Source organism: Crinia signifera, chromosome 1 (genome assembly GCF_055691185.1).
Source record: "Crinia signifera chromosome 1, ASM5569118v1, whole genome shotgun sequence".
Lineage (NCBI taxonomy): Eukaryota > Metazoa > Chordata > Amphibia > Anura > Myobatrachidae > Crinia > Crinia signifera.
In genome coordinates this window covers 243,614,363-243,631,989 of record NC_139217.1, presented here as the reverse complement: position 1 = coordinate 243,631,989, position 17,627 = coordinate 243,614,363, and the positions used below count along the sequence as shown (strand labels likewise).

Below are 17,627 nucleotides of genomic sequence, written 5' to 3'. Positions count from 1 at the left end.
AGTATTCCAGAGAGCACTCTACCAGATGTACAGTTGATATAGGGGCATAATACTTAAAGCCTTAAATGCTTAGTTTCTTGCATTTACTAGTAGTATTTAATGCTATTACAGTGCATGTAAATGTCTGACCGTGTCATTTACCTGTATGTATTTTTATGATTTACTGTTACTACATTCAATTCACACAAGTTAATAGATTTCAGTCCATAGAAAGGCCCGCTGAATACAGGTACAGATGACCACATGTTTTATTAACATCTTAAAATTTGATGTTTGGGCTCGCTTATGTATTAAATTCATATTCATTTCAACATACCTGTTAGCCCACACTTATTCCACCAAAGGAGCCCTCAGAGACCTGTTTTTCAGTGGTAGCATATGGGTCTGTTAACTTATCCCTGATCTCATTTGTTATCTCCCAAAACTGCTAATTTGATATGGGATATAATTTGAGAGCCCAATAATATTAGTGGGCTCAAAAAAATCTGTAAATTAGCGCTGACAAATGAGACCGACCCCCCCCCCCCCCCCCCCCCCCCCTCTCCTAAATGCTAACAGATCGCTGAACTAATGCATCTTAAAGAGTATTGTGGAGCAGGGACAGGACAATACTAAATGGTGATCTATATTCTGCACATGTTAATTGTACAATTTATTGTATTCACATTCAACAAACCTTGTGGAGCTTATGCTTGGAAATGCACCAAGCTGTTAGATTGTGTAATAACTGGGAAGCAACACACCTAATCCGCATTTGTTTAATGCCTGCCAGCGGGACTCCAATTGGCTTACTGCATGCTTTCTACTTAGGACTATTACTACCTGGGCTATGTAAACAACTTTGGATTATTAGGATTTTTTAATTGTTAAAAATCATTAACGGCATAAGGGAAGCACTCTGCAAATCTTTGTTTTCAGTTTTATAGTTTAACGTTTGTAAAGAAAACCTCTCCATGGCTCTGTAAAGGATAATGTGTAGGTAGCTCTGCATGTACTTCTTTCATATTCTGTTCGATTTGGTTGATTTTTTTTTTTTTTTTTTTTCCTATTCAATTTTGCTTATATACCTAAGCAAAATCGAATGGACATCGAACGGGTTTCAGCTGCATATAATGCCGATTTGATCTCGAAGCACGGCTCCGTGGCATTTAAATCAAATAGAAAAAGACTGTACAGGCAAGACTATACAGTACAGTATGGTCCAAATCCAATGCATTTTGTTTGCTTTTTGATCCCAATCGAATTGCAAGCAAAATTGCACAGTGTGAACACCCCTTTTATTCTTGCTATTCTTTTTTTTTTTTTTTTTTTTTACATTGGTTATTCTTGAATCCCAATTTTGAATTGTGTGTTGGAAAACCTCAATGATGTAGGCTTACTATATTTATACATATTTTTGCCCAGCGTGTATGGACAGCGATGATGGGTGAAAATTGCTGGCCTGAAAGTCACTCAGTGCATATGTTGTTCCCTGGCCAGGGACGATATATTAATTTTTTCCCCCTGGCAGGACGCTATGGAAAGCCTTCCACCCCATCCCTCATTTGCTGGTAATACCAGCAGATGAGCAGCAGCTGTCTTGTGAATGCATACACGCAAATTTTCTTCACTTCCCAAGAATGTTGCTGGAGTTTAGACCAGAGTTTTGAAGACATTTGTTTGTGCCAGCCTTCAACAATGTTTTCTTTAGTTGGAAGTAACATTCCAAGCTCACATAAATACATGTACATGATCATCCTAGTACATTAAAGAACTATATGCTCTCTTCCACTTCCACTGTTCAAAGCTGATCTATCCAGGTGAAACTTTTCTGTTATTAGACTTTGTTTTGTCTATTATTTATTTTTTACTACTCACATAGCTGCATCTATTAAATATAGTAAGCAGTACCCAAGTCTAGACCGGTTTGCAGAAGTGTGCCAATAAGCAAAAGGTTTGAGGATTTCCAAACTGTTCCTTTTTAGTCTCTTTAATAATCAATTGTTAGACAGCTGTGCTCCTTCTTTGCAGTGCTTTCTGTGCTCTCAGCTGCAGTGATAAAGAAGACTTTACACTTTATTTGTCATAATCCTGTTTGTATTTCATTTTAATTGCAGACGGCTACACCTGAACAAGAAGGCATCGGACAAGCAGCCGTACAGCAAGCTCCCTGGAGTTTCTCTACTTAAACCGCTGAAGGGGGTTGACCCGAATCTGATCAACAATTTAGAAACTTTCTTTGAATTGGATTACCCAAAAGTATGTACACACTTCATTTGCTCACCTTCTTAGAGTGGTAAACAGAGGAGGATAGGAGAACTAGCATATGGTAGTGGCCTTATTTATTTTTGCGCTCAAGTTACTCCAGCTACTTGTACAACCAGTCTGAGAATATTGAACATGCTGTCATGTCGGATGCAATATTTTGTAAACTTAAAGCTGGCGCCATCAGGGATGCACTGCCTCGACCATATGGTGGACATTTCCTTGTTCCTTCACATTGGAAGGAATGGAAACACATTTCCTGGACACAGGCGGATGGCCAATATCTGGTGCCATACACTGGAAGATATCTGTGTATGACTACGATAACTGTGGAGGGGTGTCAGGATGCCAGATAAAATGCCTGTAAGTCTACATCAGTGATGTTGTGGAACTACACATCCCAGCATGCCCTGCCACAGTTTTAGCCATCTTTACCAATGAGGGTGAACATGAGACTAGGTAACTGAAACAGTTATTTTATGGTGCGTTTTGATTTGTAGCAAAGCTTTTTGTCATTATACATGTTTTAGCTTTCATACAAATATTGTGACTAATGAGCTCTTCTGCGACAGATGTATGTGATGTCAGACATAAATTGCTAGAGAGGCGGTTAGTCTCTTGATGACTGGCAATTGTAAATTTCACAGTGATGTGTCAGTGGTTGAAGATGTGCTTTGTTTGTGCATTGGAATAACTTGGAATAAGATAGTAGTAACACATACTGGTGAGGAATTTGAAAAACTTGTGAGTGGTGGTATGTCTACAATGAATTCATATGATCTCATTCATTCTCTCCCTCTCTCTTGTAAAGTTGCTCAAGATCTCCATTTATTTCTAGATTTCTTTTTTCCTCTATCTAAATACTCCACACCTTAGAAATGTCCCACATCTAGGTATAATTGCAGCTTATAGGACAAATCGGCTAAAATAAACTCACTGGCCGATTGTAGGTCACATGTGGTCAGCAGAGGGTTGTAGCATAAGGGGCGAGGAAGCATTATGTCCCAGAGTGTGAGTTTTCAATGTAAAAAGGAGATGCATGAATGGAGATCTCCTTTTAAATGAAAACCTGCTCGCTGTGCAAACCATTTATGTATTCTTGGCTAAGTTAAATATGCTAACCACACCTTAGGTTTACACTGCTTCTTTTCAAAGAGGCCAGTAGTCTAAAATAGAGCATTATGCTGTGTATACACTGGACGATATATTGTTTTTAGAGGTGATCAGTGATGTATACATCCAACCCAATGTACATAGAGGGGCACAACTGGTACGGCTGTATGCATAGCAACAATGATTGTTTAGTGTGCATGTACAATATAGCTTGTGCTCGGTCATTCTGAATATAGCCCGGTTATTCTGCCATTACATTGTCTAAGAAAATTAGCACAAATAGCTATGGGTGTAGGGCCCATTGCAATGTGTGGCCCTGCATATCTAGTCATTGCCCATGTTCACTATTGAGGCACACAGGCAGTGACAGATCGCTGGTGCAGTGCTGAGCGATTGTGTCATTCAACACCAAGCTCCCTCTACTATGTGTGTTAGGGTTTTCTTTGTGTGTGCACCAAATTTGTCTCAGATTAAGGACGATATCCCATTACCCACAGTATCGGGTAATAGGCTCGCTTGGGGCAATGTAATTTGCCCTTAAGCCGGCACAATCCGCATAATACTTGAAAGGAGCCCCCTGAAAATGGGGTAGCGGTTGAGTAAAACCACAGGTTTCAATGACCCCATGTGTTTGTGTGAAGCATGAATTTTTGATCGGGCTGTCCAATACTTCGTCAAGTGAAGTGACAACTTATGCGACTGGGAGGCAGTGGGTAATGGGGGATGGAAGAGGGAGGCATACCAGTCTGTACTCAGTGCTCCCCTCCTTTCCCTTCATACTCCCCTTGCTGCTGCCTACCAGAACCATCCCTACTGGTGGCTGTGGAGAACCCACTCCCCTGCTTCTGCTGCTGCTGGCTGAGACAAGAGGCAGAGCACTGGAGTGGGGGGCATAGCTGCCTGATGACTACTCATATATCTCAGCCAGTGATCCTAGGAGTCTGTAGAGGAGTTATTAGCCTGACAGCAATAGGGAGTTGTGGTACCATGCGGAGATTGTTGGTACCCACAGTCTATCCCTTTAAGGTCTATCACATTGCATGCATTGTGCATGCGATGCTAGTACAAAAAGTATGTGCAGCACATACTTTTTGTACCGTACGATGAGATGCGATGCGCGGGAGCGCGCATCTCATAGTACAGAATGGACGGTCTATGGTCACCTTAACATCTACTCAGGCTCAACAGTCCTAGCGCTAGTAGCAGTTCCAATGATGAACCACCTCCATATATTTGATCGGACATTGGTTTTGATTCTGGTTGACTTTGTAAGCTGCAAAACTTGCGGTTTACCATGTCCCAGAGAGCCTGCCCTGCTGATTTGCCGCCGTATCCCCTTGCAACCATGCGAGGCGATGTGTCACAGACACATTCCCTCGCATGTGCCCGCAGCAGGAGAAATCATTTGCTGACCACTTCGTCAGGGCACACAAAAATAAGTCTATGGAGTCGCCCGCACCCGGCACACCACCTCCCACCTGCAATCCCATGGGAACGCCCAGCGTTTTCATGGAGACACCCCTGAAACTCTGTGCATTCCTGTGGGTGACTCCTGACTCCGCCGCCCCACACCCCTGGCCCGCATCAGTCCGTGTGAATGGATCAGTGACTATGCATGTTGCCAAGAATGTTCGCACAGGGACCCTGCACATGCGCATAAAAAAAAAACTTTGCTCCTCCATGCGAACGCATAAGAATGACCCCCAATGTCTGTTTTCAGTTGAGTGGTTTGCCTTGTGTATTGTTTTTCTTCTATGTATATCAAAAATTAGAACCAATCCAGCAAAGCTGTTCGACTGGCATCACTCTAATATGATTGGTAATAAAAGGAGTGTTTTGATTCTTGTAGTATCTTGAATTTGATAAATTAAAGTACTCATTTTGTAATTTGTCAGTGTCTGTTCTGAAAAAGATTAATTAAGAGGCTAAAGGGACATAAAAAAAAAAAAAAACCCTATGGAGTACTGTACCGACTGTGGCCATTAAAATTACTGCATGTACTGTATGGGACTGATGGCAATGTAGAATACCCATTGACTGAAGGTCAAGCAGGGCTGCCAGAAAATGATGTCAGACAACGACTGAAATATCTTAGTGTCTACACTCACTGCTTTACAGTACTGATATGATCTGTGTACCAAGCGTCCACTTCCAAATTAGATGCAGACCTGGGCACTTTTAGAAACACTGTTTATTTCTTCTACGATCCCCATGGCAGCCATGACAGTGGGATATTCCCCTCCTCCTACCAGATTAGACAGGACTTTTTTCAGGGACCGCCCCCCTTGGGTATAACAGCTCACACCTCCCTCTCCTCTGTGTCTTTTTCTCCTGTCTCCGTCTAGATAGGACAGGCAGGGCGTTATTTTATTTTTAAACAGGGCTACCTCTTACATATATGGGATGGCTTCCCGGGAAGAAGGAGAGCTGCGGAGGAGTGTGGCCTTTGAGATACCTGCCTCCAGCAGCTACTATGGGTAAGAGCTGTGCTTAGCGCCAGTTATCTGCCTAAAATCCCGGCAGCATGTCATTTTGCATGATCCCCGTTTTTTGTGTGGGTGTGTAACAGCGTTACCTGAAGGCTGTGGAGCTGGGTTGTCACGCTGGGAGACAGAGCTGGCAGGGAGGCTGGCGCGTGGCTGATCGCTGGATGGTCAGCGCGTGGAAGCGTCTGGCTGGAAGCCGACGCTGAGAGCTGCCGGGTGCTGAGACGCGTGCGGCGGAAGTGCGCATAAAACGTCACTTCCGCCGGCGTGGTGCACCAAGTGTGCACCTAAATAATGTCCCCGGAAACGGGGACCGGATTTTTGGTTCCGCTTTGCGGAAATGGGCGCAAAAATCGCCAGGCAGAAGCGCTGCTGGCATGCAAGGAGTTAAGCTGTCCTAAATATAAACGGACATGCTTTGCAGGACCTGTGGTGTTGTACAAGCAGCAGAACCATGGAGGAAAGCCAGCAGCAGCAAGCACCTTCTTCCCAGCAGCCTGACATTGCCCCTTTGAGGTAAGCCCTTTGGTTTTTGGGCATTAGTTGGTTTTATTTTTGCATGATACTAGTTAGGTTTCTGCTTTGTTTCCAGTGTGCCTAAATCACCTGTTCATAAGAAAAGGACAGCTAAGAAGAAATTCCTTACCTGTACTTGCATGAGTTGTGACAAGGCATTTGCTAGTGCCGATAAGAGGACTCTGTGTGAAGAATGTGACAAAATCCCACAGCCTAAGGTGGATAAGTCGGACCAATCGGATGTCCTTAAAAAACTGATGGATTGGATGCAAAAGTCGTTTGTCTCCAAAGAAGAATTCTTGCAGTCTCAGAAGCCCAAGAGGTCTCGGGAGCAGGCTGGTATGCTGACAGAAGGGGGTGGTTCCTCGGAGGAGTTAGAACCAGTGGAGGCAGAAGACATTGAGGAAGGTGAAGTAGAGGAAGATGTAAGATCTTTCAACCTCGAATTGGTGGAAAGTGTGCTGAAAAGCATTTACAAATCCATGAATTATCCGGAAGCCTCAGACACTGCAGCAGATCCACTTTTCGAAGATAGATCGAAGAAAGGAAGAACCTTCCCGGTTCACAAAGTAGTCCGTGAGATGATCAATAAGGAATGGGTCAACACGGATAAGAGGATGGCTGGATGGGCGAGAGTGGATAAAATGTATCCTTTCAAAGATGAGGATTTCCTGAAGTGGTGTCTAGTGCCCAAGGTCGACGCAGCGGTGGCAGAGCTGACGTCTAGAACAACCATACCACTGGAAGATGGGGCGGCGTTTAAAGACGCTATGGAAAGGAAGATCGAAAATTTGCTTAGGAAATTGCACCAGACTTCTGCGCTGTCGCTTAAATCCAGTGTGGCTATTGCGTCGGTGGCAAGGGCAATGAGGCTATGGTCGTCGGAGCTCCATACAGACATAACCGAGAAGATTTCCAAGCAATATCTGCTGAGAAGTTTACAGACCATACAGAAGTCTATCGAATACCTGTGTGAGGCCTCTTTGGACGCGGTGTCGTTCTCGGCTAAGGCGATGGCACAAGGAGTGACGGCCAGGAGGGCGCTCTGGCTCAAACCCTGGAGTGCGGATGCCAACTCCAAGAATCGTCTGACGGCACTACCCTTTGAAGGCGGGTTCTTGTTTGGCTCAAAATTGGATTCGATGATCCAGAGAATTTCGGGGGGGAAGTCCGTGAGACTACCCCAAGACAGGAGGAATAGGTTTCCCATCCCTACCTCTAGCAGGCAGACTTATAGAGAGGCAAGAAGTTATCGGCCCGGTCGCCAGTACTCCCGCAGGGGGAATCCGAATATGACTCGCCAGTCCTTTCGTCAACAGTATCGGAGAGGTGCCAAGTTATGACGGTGGTTCAATGGTGAGAGTTGGAGCCCGGTTGTCTCAGTTTTCGGAAGTCTGGAAGACATCGATATCAGACAGATGGGTCATCAATATTGTGGAAAGGGGCTACCAAATAGAATTTCTAAGGAGGCCTTGGAAGAACAAATTTGTCAGGTCAAGAGTTCCAGTGAAGAAACTGGAAAGAGACTCTCACCTTGAAGATTCTACAGCTTCTACAAATAGGGGCAATAGAACATGTCCCGAAAGACCAAGTACGTCTGGGGTATTATTCGAACCTCTTCTTAGTGGAGAAGAGTACAGGTGGTTTCAGGACCATCTTGGACCTGAGGGGATTGAATCTTTGTCAAGAAGCTAAAGTTCAAGATGGAAACTATAAGCTCTATCCTTATGGGTCTCAGACAAGAAGATTGGTTAGCGTCCATAGACCTGAAAGACGCTTATTATCACGTCCCCGTGTCACTAGAGGACAGAAAGTTTCTCAGGTTCTCGCTTCTCGACCAACATTATCAATTTACCTGCCTTCCCTTCGGGCTCAGGACATCGCCGAGAGTGTTCACAAAAGTCTTGGTGACACTTGTGGCGGAACTAAGGAAGCAGGGAATCCAAATCTGGCCGTACCTGGACGACCTATTGCTGGCAGGAAGATCAGCGAGAGAGGTCCAGATGAGTGTCAAAATTACGATAGAATTTCTGCAGAAACATGGTTGGGTGATCAACCAAGAAAAAAGTCAGCTGCAGCCATGCCAGACAATCAAGTTCCTGGGTGTCCTTATAGACACAGTAAAGTTTTCAGTGAGCCTGTCGGTAGACCGCTGTCTGAAGATACAAAATCTGACGCAACTGTTATTAACAAAAGGAAGATGCCCCCTGAAGGTGGCGCTACAACTTCTAGGGATGATGACATCATGTATACATATCATTCCATGGGCCCAGTGGTACATGAGGAAGCTACAGTGGCAGTTGCTCCCATTCATGAAGAATCAGACCCACGAGGGGTTCCAGATAATCCTGAATGCCGAGACGAAGAATTCGTTAAGGTGGTGGAGCTCTGGCTTAAGGAGAAGAAGCTCCAGTCTCTCAAACCCAGAATTTGTGGTTATGACGACCGATGCGAGTCTTCAAGGTTGGGGCGCTCACCTTGGGAGGAGCTCGGTACAAGGGGCTTGGACCGCAGAAGAGAGTGCAAGGTCATCCAATGTCAGAGAACTGCTCGCCGTTTGGGAAGCAATCTGTTGCCTACAAAACAAACTTCGGAATACCAACCTAAGGATCATGTCAGACAATATGACAGTAGTGGCACATATAAACCACCAAGGCGGTACAAGGAGCTTACCTGTACTGAGAGTGTTGGGGAAGATCATGTCGTGGGCAGTGAACAACCTGCAATCAATCTCGGCCGTGTACATTCCGGGTCCAGAGAACACTGTAGCGGACTTTCTAAGTCGCAAGAGGATTCTGCCGGGAGAATGGGAGTTGAACTCGAAGGTGTTCAGTCAAATAGTCGCCAGGTTTGGCGAACCCGAGATAGACCTGATGGCGTCGTTCTCCAACAAGAAGGTGAGCAGATTCTGCTCGAAATCCTTTCACCCACAAGCCGCGGCACTGGACACGTTTTCAGTGAAATGGGAGTTCACTCTGGGATATATCTTCCCGCCATTCCCCATGATCAGCAGAGTGCTCAAGAAAATCAGAGAGGACCGAGTGGAAGTACTGGTAGTGCTTCCATTTTGGCCGAGAAGAGCCTGGTTTACTACAGTACTAAGGATGGCGGTGCAACCACCGTGGGTGTTGCCGGTGATACCAGATCTGTTGAAACAGGGACCAATATGTCATCCAGAGCCAGAAAGCTTCTCGCTGAGGGCATGGCGATTGAGCGGGCGTCCCTAAAGCGCCATAACTTATCCGAACAAGTGACCGAATTGTTGCTGAAAGCAAGGAAAGAAGGTTCCTCGCTAATATATTACAAAACCTGGAAGAAGTTCATCTCATGGGGGAACTTTGAGGGTCAGTTTGCCGATATCTCTACGGCCAAGGTCTTGCAATTCCTGTATGAAGGGTTCGAGTTGGGGCTGGCGGTAGCCACCATTAAGTCACAGATTTCTGCTCTCAGTGTACTGTTGGACAGAAGATTAGCTGAGGAAAAGCTAGTAAAGAAGTTCTGCAGAGCAATCAAGGGAATACGGCCACCAAGAAAATCTTTAGTGGCCCCGTGGGATCTGAATTTGGTGCTAAAAGCACTAATGCTACAGCCTTTTGAACCCCTGGAAGACTCATCGGTAAAGTACCTAACATGGAAGGTACTGTTCTTGATAGCTATAACATCGGCGAGGAGGGTCAGCGAAATTCAGGCCCTCTGGATCAAGGAACCGTACCTAGTGATTTTCCCTGACAGAGTTGTGCTGAGAACTCACCCAGACTTCATGCCAAAAGTCATATCAGCGTTCCACTTGAATCAGGAAATATCCTTGCCTAGGTTTTTCCCTGAGCCGATTAATGACGAACAGAAGGCCTATCATACGCTGGATCTGGTGAGAGCAGTTTCAGTGTATCTGGACCGTACAAAGGAAATCAGAAAGTCTGATCACTTATTCATTATCCCTGAGGGTCCGAAGAAGGGCTCTAGGGCTACGAAGCAAACCATTTCAGGATGGGTACGAGAAGTTATCGTATTCGCTTACAAAAATGAAGATAAGAGACCGCCTCCAATCATCAAGGCACATTCAACCAGGGCAGTGGCCACATCATGGGCTAGAAGGGCCAAGGCGTCAGTATCGGAGATCTGTCAAGCCGCTACATGGTCATCCGTCCATACCTTTACTAACCACTATGCCTTGAACGTGTCTACAGCCCATTTTGGGAATCTTGTAATTGAAGAGGCCTTGTCCATAAGATAAGTCTCTTGAATAAATCTCTGTTACATTCATATTGGCTCCCTCCCGTTTATTGTGCAGCTTGGGTATGTCCCACTGTCATGGCTGCCATGGGGATCGTAGAAGAAATATGCGAATTATACTCACCGATAATTCCTTTTCTTCCTAGAGATCCCATGGCAGCCACTTATTTCCCACCCTTTGTGCTAGAAGTTTTTCAGGGACGTTGGTGCGGAGACACTCGAAAGACACAGAGGAGAGGGAGGTGTGAGCTGTTATACCCAAGGGGGGCGGTCCCTGAAAAAAGTCCTGTCTAATCTGGTAGGAGGAGGGGAATATCCCACTGTCATGGCTGCCATGGGATCTCTAGGAAGAAAAGGAATTATCGGTGAGTATAATTCGCATATTTTGTGACTATCCCCAGTTTGCTGTAGACTGTTATGAGTTTACTTTCCACTCATTCCTGTAATGTCTGCTGCTAGTCTATTGCATGTATTTATATTTTATATCAGAGTTGATTATAAACTCTACGTAGTTGTAAGTCTTTATATGCTGGTCTTTGGAAGATTTATAGGGATATTCAATATGGGATTCCGACTGTCTGAACGTTCCGACAGTCGGAATCCAGGGCTGTTTTCACTTCGTTTGACAGGTGGAATTCAATGTTCTGCTTGTCAAGTGTCGAAAAAGTGGCCATGTCAGCAAAACGGCTGTGAATTCGACAATCCACAGCAATTTCCAACAAAACCGATCAGACTAGTTTTAAAGTCAAATAATTAAAAAAAGGAGATATGAGCGCTGATTGTTTTTATTCTGCACTGCAGCTGCTTCCTAGAAAGGGGGATTACCAAAACCCCTTTATATCAATAGTCCAACAGCAAGAAAAGAAAAAATTGGAGCAGCGCTGTGCAAAATAACAATATATTTATTTGAAATAATCACACAATTGGCCAACAACACAGACAAGACAAACCAACATTAAAATGAGTAAATGCTCAATTGCTGAATGTTCCTTGTATTAGGGTAGTTAGTATGCATTCATTCAATTAAACATCCTCTGGTATGGAACACTGGTTAGTTTTGTTATTTGTATCCAAAACATATGTTATGTTCCCCAATCATATGCACATATCGGTGGTATAAAAACTCAATTGTGGGTCAGCATCAAGACAGGCGTCTGGATTTCAGTACCTGATGAGTGACTCCGACCGCTGGTGCAGTCCTAGTATCTGCGGTCTTCTCCGAGTACACTCACAGGTTCCGGTTCTGTGTGTTCACCAGTAGCAATCCCAGTGGCCCTTTACATGTTTTTCCGCCTTCTTAACGATCAGCTGCTTCCTGTTACACCTCCTGAGGAAGCCGCTGATTGTTAAGAAGGTGGAGAAACATGTAGAGGACCACGGGGATTGCTACTGGCGAACATGCAGAATCGGTAATCTGCAGCTGTGCAAGGTCCATTCTGCCCATGCAGGAGGAGGATTGCGCTCAAAGAAATGGAAAAGTATTGCAACTTTTCTTTTTTTCTGGGAGAGGGTAATCAAGAGTTGTGTGTAACCATGCAGACTTATTAGTCTTGCAGACCCCTCTTCCTTTGGCCATCTGCAGAAACTGAATCTTATTCAGCTGGCTGTCTGCATGAATATCGCGATGTTGGATCCCAGATTGCGACGTTAGTTCTGGTTTCACATCTACATGCACGAGTCGTCTCTTTTTCTAATAGGTTTCCTGCTTCTTCAAATCGTATGGTAATAATATAAAGCTGCTTAAAAGCGTCTTTTAATTACTATCTCTGAATCGGGCCATAATCCTTGGAGGAAGAAAGAGTGGGCATAGGAGCTAATTGGCGGATACTTCATCTAACTTCCATGTTACTGGCTATAGTGTCTATATACTAAGTGGGATATTCAATTACTGCCATTTCAATTACTGCACATTTCGCGAGTTTACATTAAAGTGCAGATTATTTGACTATTGGCATGGTCAGAAAACCTGTGGATCGGTGAATTACTCCACTATTTTCTACTGGGGAAAAAATGGACTCTCTCCCGAATTGTGACACTGTTATCGGGCAGTTTTTACACCGATGCAGTTTCCCTTGCAGCAGCAAATCAACTGTGTTTGAATATTGACAGTTGGAAGTTGATTGGCTGGTGCGTTATCTCCTTACACTTTCTCTCTTCAACAGGGCTTAATACATCTTGGTGTGTGTTTGAAGGAGAAGTTAGGAACGTTACCACCACCCCCACCCCCCTCATGCCTTGAAGAGCAATTATTAATTATTCTAGCCAGAAAGAGAAAAAGGTATTCTACCTATTCAGTTGTTGCACACTTATCGGGAGTATGCCCCTCATGTGTTAAGCCTGGTGAAGAGAGAATGTGTAAGGAGATAACGCACCAGCCAATCAACTGTCAATATTCAAACACAGTTGATTTGCTGCTGCGTAAATCACCTTCCACTTTATCTCTTCACCAGGCTTAATACATCTGATTGTAAGCTTGCAGCAGGGCCCTCTAACCTCCAAGTCTGTCTGTCGTTACCCAGTTTGTTTTATCACTGTCTACCATTGTAAAGCGCAACAGAATCTGCTGCGCTATATAAGAAACTGTAAATAAATTGCCTGTAATATGGCAGTTAGGAGCTGAATGGCTGGTATTTTTATCTCCATCCACATTATCTCTCTTCAATGCTCCCTAAATAGACCCCTTAGTTTGAGAAAATAACAGGAACTTATTGGTTGGTATTTTAGGTCTGTCCATTTTCACACTCTCTCTCCTTGTCTATAGTATAGTGATCCTTCTAGGATTGGGGCAGGGCAGGCTACTGGGGCAGCATAAGGGGGCTGTCCAGACCTGCCGATGTCTCTAATGGCACCAGGCCTGGTGCTGGGCTTCCCCTGAGCGCACTGGCTGGGTCAGACTTCAGGCTGTTCTAGCACTACTAGAGGGGCAGGGCTCATTTTGTCCTTTAAAAATTGGGCAGGGTGCATAACCCTGCTAAAACAGTCTAGTCTACTGTAAATACTATGAATACATACACCCCATACTCCTCAATATACCGATAAGTTTAAAACTTCAATCAGTATCTAAAGTTTTTTTTCTTTTGTCTTTAACAGTATAAAAATCTGCAGGCAGGAATGCAGATATCAAGGAACTTGGCACTGTATCACATCATAGATCCTGTATTATGTTTATCAGGTGTTCTATCGGTGGAGAAAGTATATGAAGTAGAAGGCTTCCTTGTCGGTGACTACAATGTGCTTTAAAACGGCTAATATATATTAAATATTAGTGCCAGCAAATAGAGATGTGCAAACCATTTCAGAAGCCGATTCCTCACATGTCTTCAGCATTCAGAATTATTGGGATTAATAATATACAATGTAGTTTTATGGGACTTCTTATTGAGGACATAGTACATTCTGCAGCACGGAAGCCTCTTAATACTGTTAAAAAGAAAGGTCAAAGTACAAAGTTTATTCCCTTTTTGTGTATTGTTTTTAAAAGCAGTATATGAGAGCTTACATTTCTAACAACTCACCTATATTATGAAGTCATAGTAATTTTTACGATGCTATGATACATACACGCCTAATCAACCTGGGGTTCTCCAGCTGTTGTGAAACTACACATCCCAGCATGCCTTGTCAGTTTTACCACTTCAGCTGGTACAGCCCTGTTCTAGCCACATAACACCCATGCATACACACTAAGTGCCCGTGCAAGCGACTTTCACGGGGGTGGACAGGTTTCCATAGCCGGGTGCTATAGAAAGCCTACCATCCAGTGGCTCATCTGCTGGTAATAGCAGCAGACAAGCAAGAGTGCGCATCAGTGCTCGCTGTTCATCGCCTGGCTATACACACTGGGCGTTTTTTAGCTGAAAGCCGCTCAAAACACAAAAAGTTGCCCAGTATGTGGGCCTTTACTGTTCACACAAATGCCATGTAAGGTCTTCTCAGCACTTAAAAATGTACATGAAACCTGCATAACCAATACAAGTTAGTAAGTTCAGTGTACGATTATTAAGTGCTTAGATGGCAGTGTTTTTAGTGGTTTTCATGAAAGTTTTATAACTCAATTGCTGCTTCTTTTTATAGGTGGCCAGTACATCTCAAAAGGTTATGGTATATTAGATCTGAAGTGTCTAGGTCCGAGGTTCTCAACTATATAGGTACTATATAGGTACTGCACATCTGCCGTTTTTGCGCAGCAGCCTGCACAAAGGCATCCCAGAGGGAGGGAACACCTCCCAATGGGACTACCTTTGTGACTGGAAGGTCGGACTTCCAATTGGAAGTCACTGCCAGTCACAGTGAAGCCAGTGCAGTCTCACAGACTGCATCTGGCTTCACTACAGTGGCGGATTTTACCTGGGGGGGGGGGCTGCAGCCCATAGGTAAAAACCGCCACTGTATGTAACTGATCACTTTTGGTAGCAAAGCATCAAATTTTATATAACCATCCATGTATTTTAAGTGTAGATGTATTTCTGATTACACATCTCCTGCCAGACCGATTTAAATAGCTAGCATCCTTTTCTGTTGCCATGCTCTGCTGCTTAGCAGCTAATCATCACTTTCAAACCCATAATCATTTGCAAAGGATGTGGCGGATGCCCGAGATAAGAATAATGCCTATTTCCATTATCTTCTAAATCACAATCTAGATTTTGAAAAATAGATTTGTGATTTTAGAATTCAACAAAAACTTCTGACAAAACAAGAGAAAGATATATATATATATATATATATATATATATATATATATATATATATATATATATATATATATATATATATATATATATATTCCTTGCAAGCGGTCCGGCACTGCCACGTAGTATATAGAAATAAACCTGCCCGGGTGCTCGCTCGGTTGTCAGCTTAGACAAGCTGACCACATACAAACTTCCCCAATGAAGAACGTCACTCCAGGTCTTTTTTAGAATAAAGTGCGGTTTTTACTGATGGCATCAGTAAAAACCGCACTTTATTCTAAAAAAGACCTGGAGTGACGTTCTTCATTGGGGAAGTTTATATATATATATATATATATATATATAATATATATATATATATATATATATATTCCAAAAGAATGCAGCACTCCAGCGACCTTTCATGCAAAACTCTTTTTAGTGAGCAAGAACAATAATACACAGCAACGTTTCAACACAGGACGTGTCGTCTTCAGGCTAACAAATAAGTGACAAAAGCAATCCTTATATCCCCCCGCACACTTACCAACCCGCGAAACGGCTTCCCGCCGCGGCCGGTGAATAAAGGTGACGTCATCAAACCACGCCACGTACATGATGTGTAAGAGCAGCGTCCTGGTTGCCAAGTCATGTATGTAGTGTTCACTCTAGCATTTAGAGTGGGCAGGGCGCCGTCCCGGCCTCCGCTGTCACCAAATGGGGCGGGCTCAGCCCCTCCTAAGTCGGTGTGTATAGATAGATAGATAGAAGCAATACCTTCAAGTATATTTTACGGTTTACCTTGTGGAAGTGTAATTTCTATTCAATTTACAGACTACAAAGGCTCCACTATATATTTGATTTACTGATGTTTAAAGCTTAAGATTGGACATAGTGTGAATAAGATTAACGCTGGCCATACCCTAATGTGATTTGGACACTTTTCACCTGATTCTGACGGATCGGGATGAGAAATCAGGTGAAAAGAAGCCAAACCACATGTGTTTGACAGTGGATTCGATCTGATGCACGGGTTCATTGTGGATCAGAGTCTTATGGTGTGTACACACGGTGAGATTTGACATTAGATGTTGACTATATAGTCAATATCGCATACAGATCGCACAGGTGTTTTACCTTGCGATCCCGATGCGCACTCCTGGGACTGCACAAATAGAGACCCAGATAGAAAGGGCAGCAATGACTATAGTGCAAATCGAATGAAGATTGTATGAATTGTATGTATGCATGCATGCATGCATGTATGTATAAGATTGCATAGCAAATGACTCTCGCCGTGTGTACACACCATTAGATCAGACCTGCTTACATCTCAGACAGCCTCCTGTCAGCAGTGGATGGGATCGCATGCATCCTTGGTGGCTGAAGTGGGAGGGGGAGAAGTGGCAGTAATGTATAGGGGCCATTAGTTTATTTCCTCCACCCCTACATTTTGTGTTCTGTAAGACTTGCTTTCATTTCCCTTTTTAAGTTTTATTACTATACTGTACATATTTTAAGAAGGGAGAGACTTTTTTTTGTTGCACAATGTGATTTATGAGCTTGTTCTGTTGAATAGAAGATACGCCTGCTTTACTGCCATTATGCAAGTGCTATATTAACCCAGCTTAATAAGTACTTTGGGTTTCTAATACATTGATATTGTGTGGGGAATTTTGCCAACCATGGCTCAGTGACATTACGCTGGCATTTGCTTGTGTGGTTTATCTTAAGGTGGAATGATCCTTTTTGAGATCACAATGACTAATGAACAAAAAAGTTGTGCATGTTTTTTTTTATTTTTGTTTTTTTATAGTTTTCTTAAAAAATAAATAAATACGGATTTACAATGAGCATGTGTTTTACCTGTTCTAATTGGGTATACATATTAGGTGATCAGTAATGCCCCTACACCAAAGGCTGGTACACTGTGTCCTCTTTCAGAAAAGTACTGTATAAGTGACTTAGAAATAACTATTTAAAGTCATAGCAATCTTTAACTTGTAGTATTTTAACAAGAATGGGGAAATCTTGCTATGCATCAGTGTTCTCCGGTGACACAAGACTGTGATTCCTGTTTATCCGGCCTTTTCAGTTAACCAGTTTAACAAGCGCTTAAATACAGGTTCAGGACATTGTTACTGTTAAGGGTTCAGGAACAAATCAAAATAAGAATGAGCTCACCTGTCTTCTAGTTTAAACCTTAAAACATACTAGAGTTGGATTAAGGAGTTCCCTTGACATCAGCTGTAAGTTTCACACATCATTGTCATATACAATATTAATAGACTGCAGAAGGAAGGTTGGATAACATGCTAATACGATGGTACATACACATTTATAGCAACGGTGTTTTGCAACT

At 43.4% G+C, this 17,627-nt stretch overlaps 1 protein-coding gene across 1 annotated transcript in view; it reads left to right on the top strand.

Annotated features, from left to right (window-relative positions):
* The window catches only part of UGCG (UDP-glucose ceramide glucosyltransferase), a 56,673-nt gene that overhangs the window by 13,486 nt on the left and 25,560 nt on the right, over nucleotides 1-17,627 (top strand). Inside the window, exon 2 of the mRNA XM_083179497.1 lies at nucleotides 2,097-2,238. Coding sequence (XP_083035623.1) covers nucleotides 2,097-2,238 — 142 coding nt within the window. The remainder of the gene's footprint in view (nucleotides 1-2,096; nucleotides 2,239-17,627) is intronic.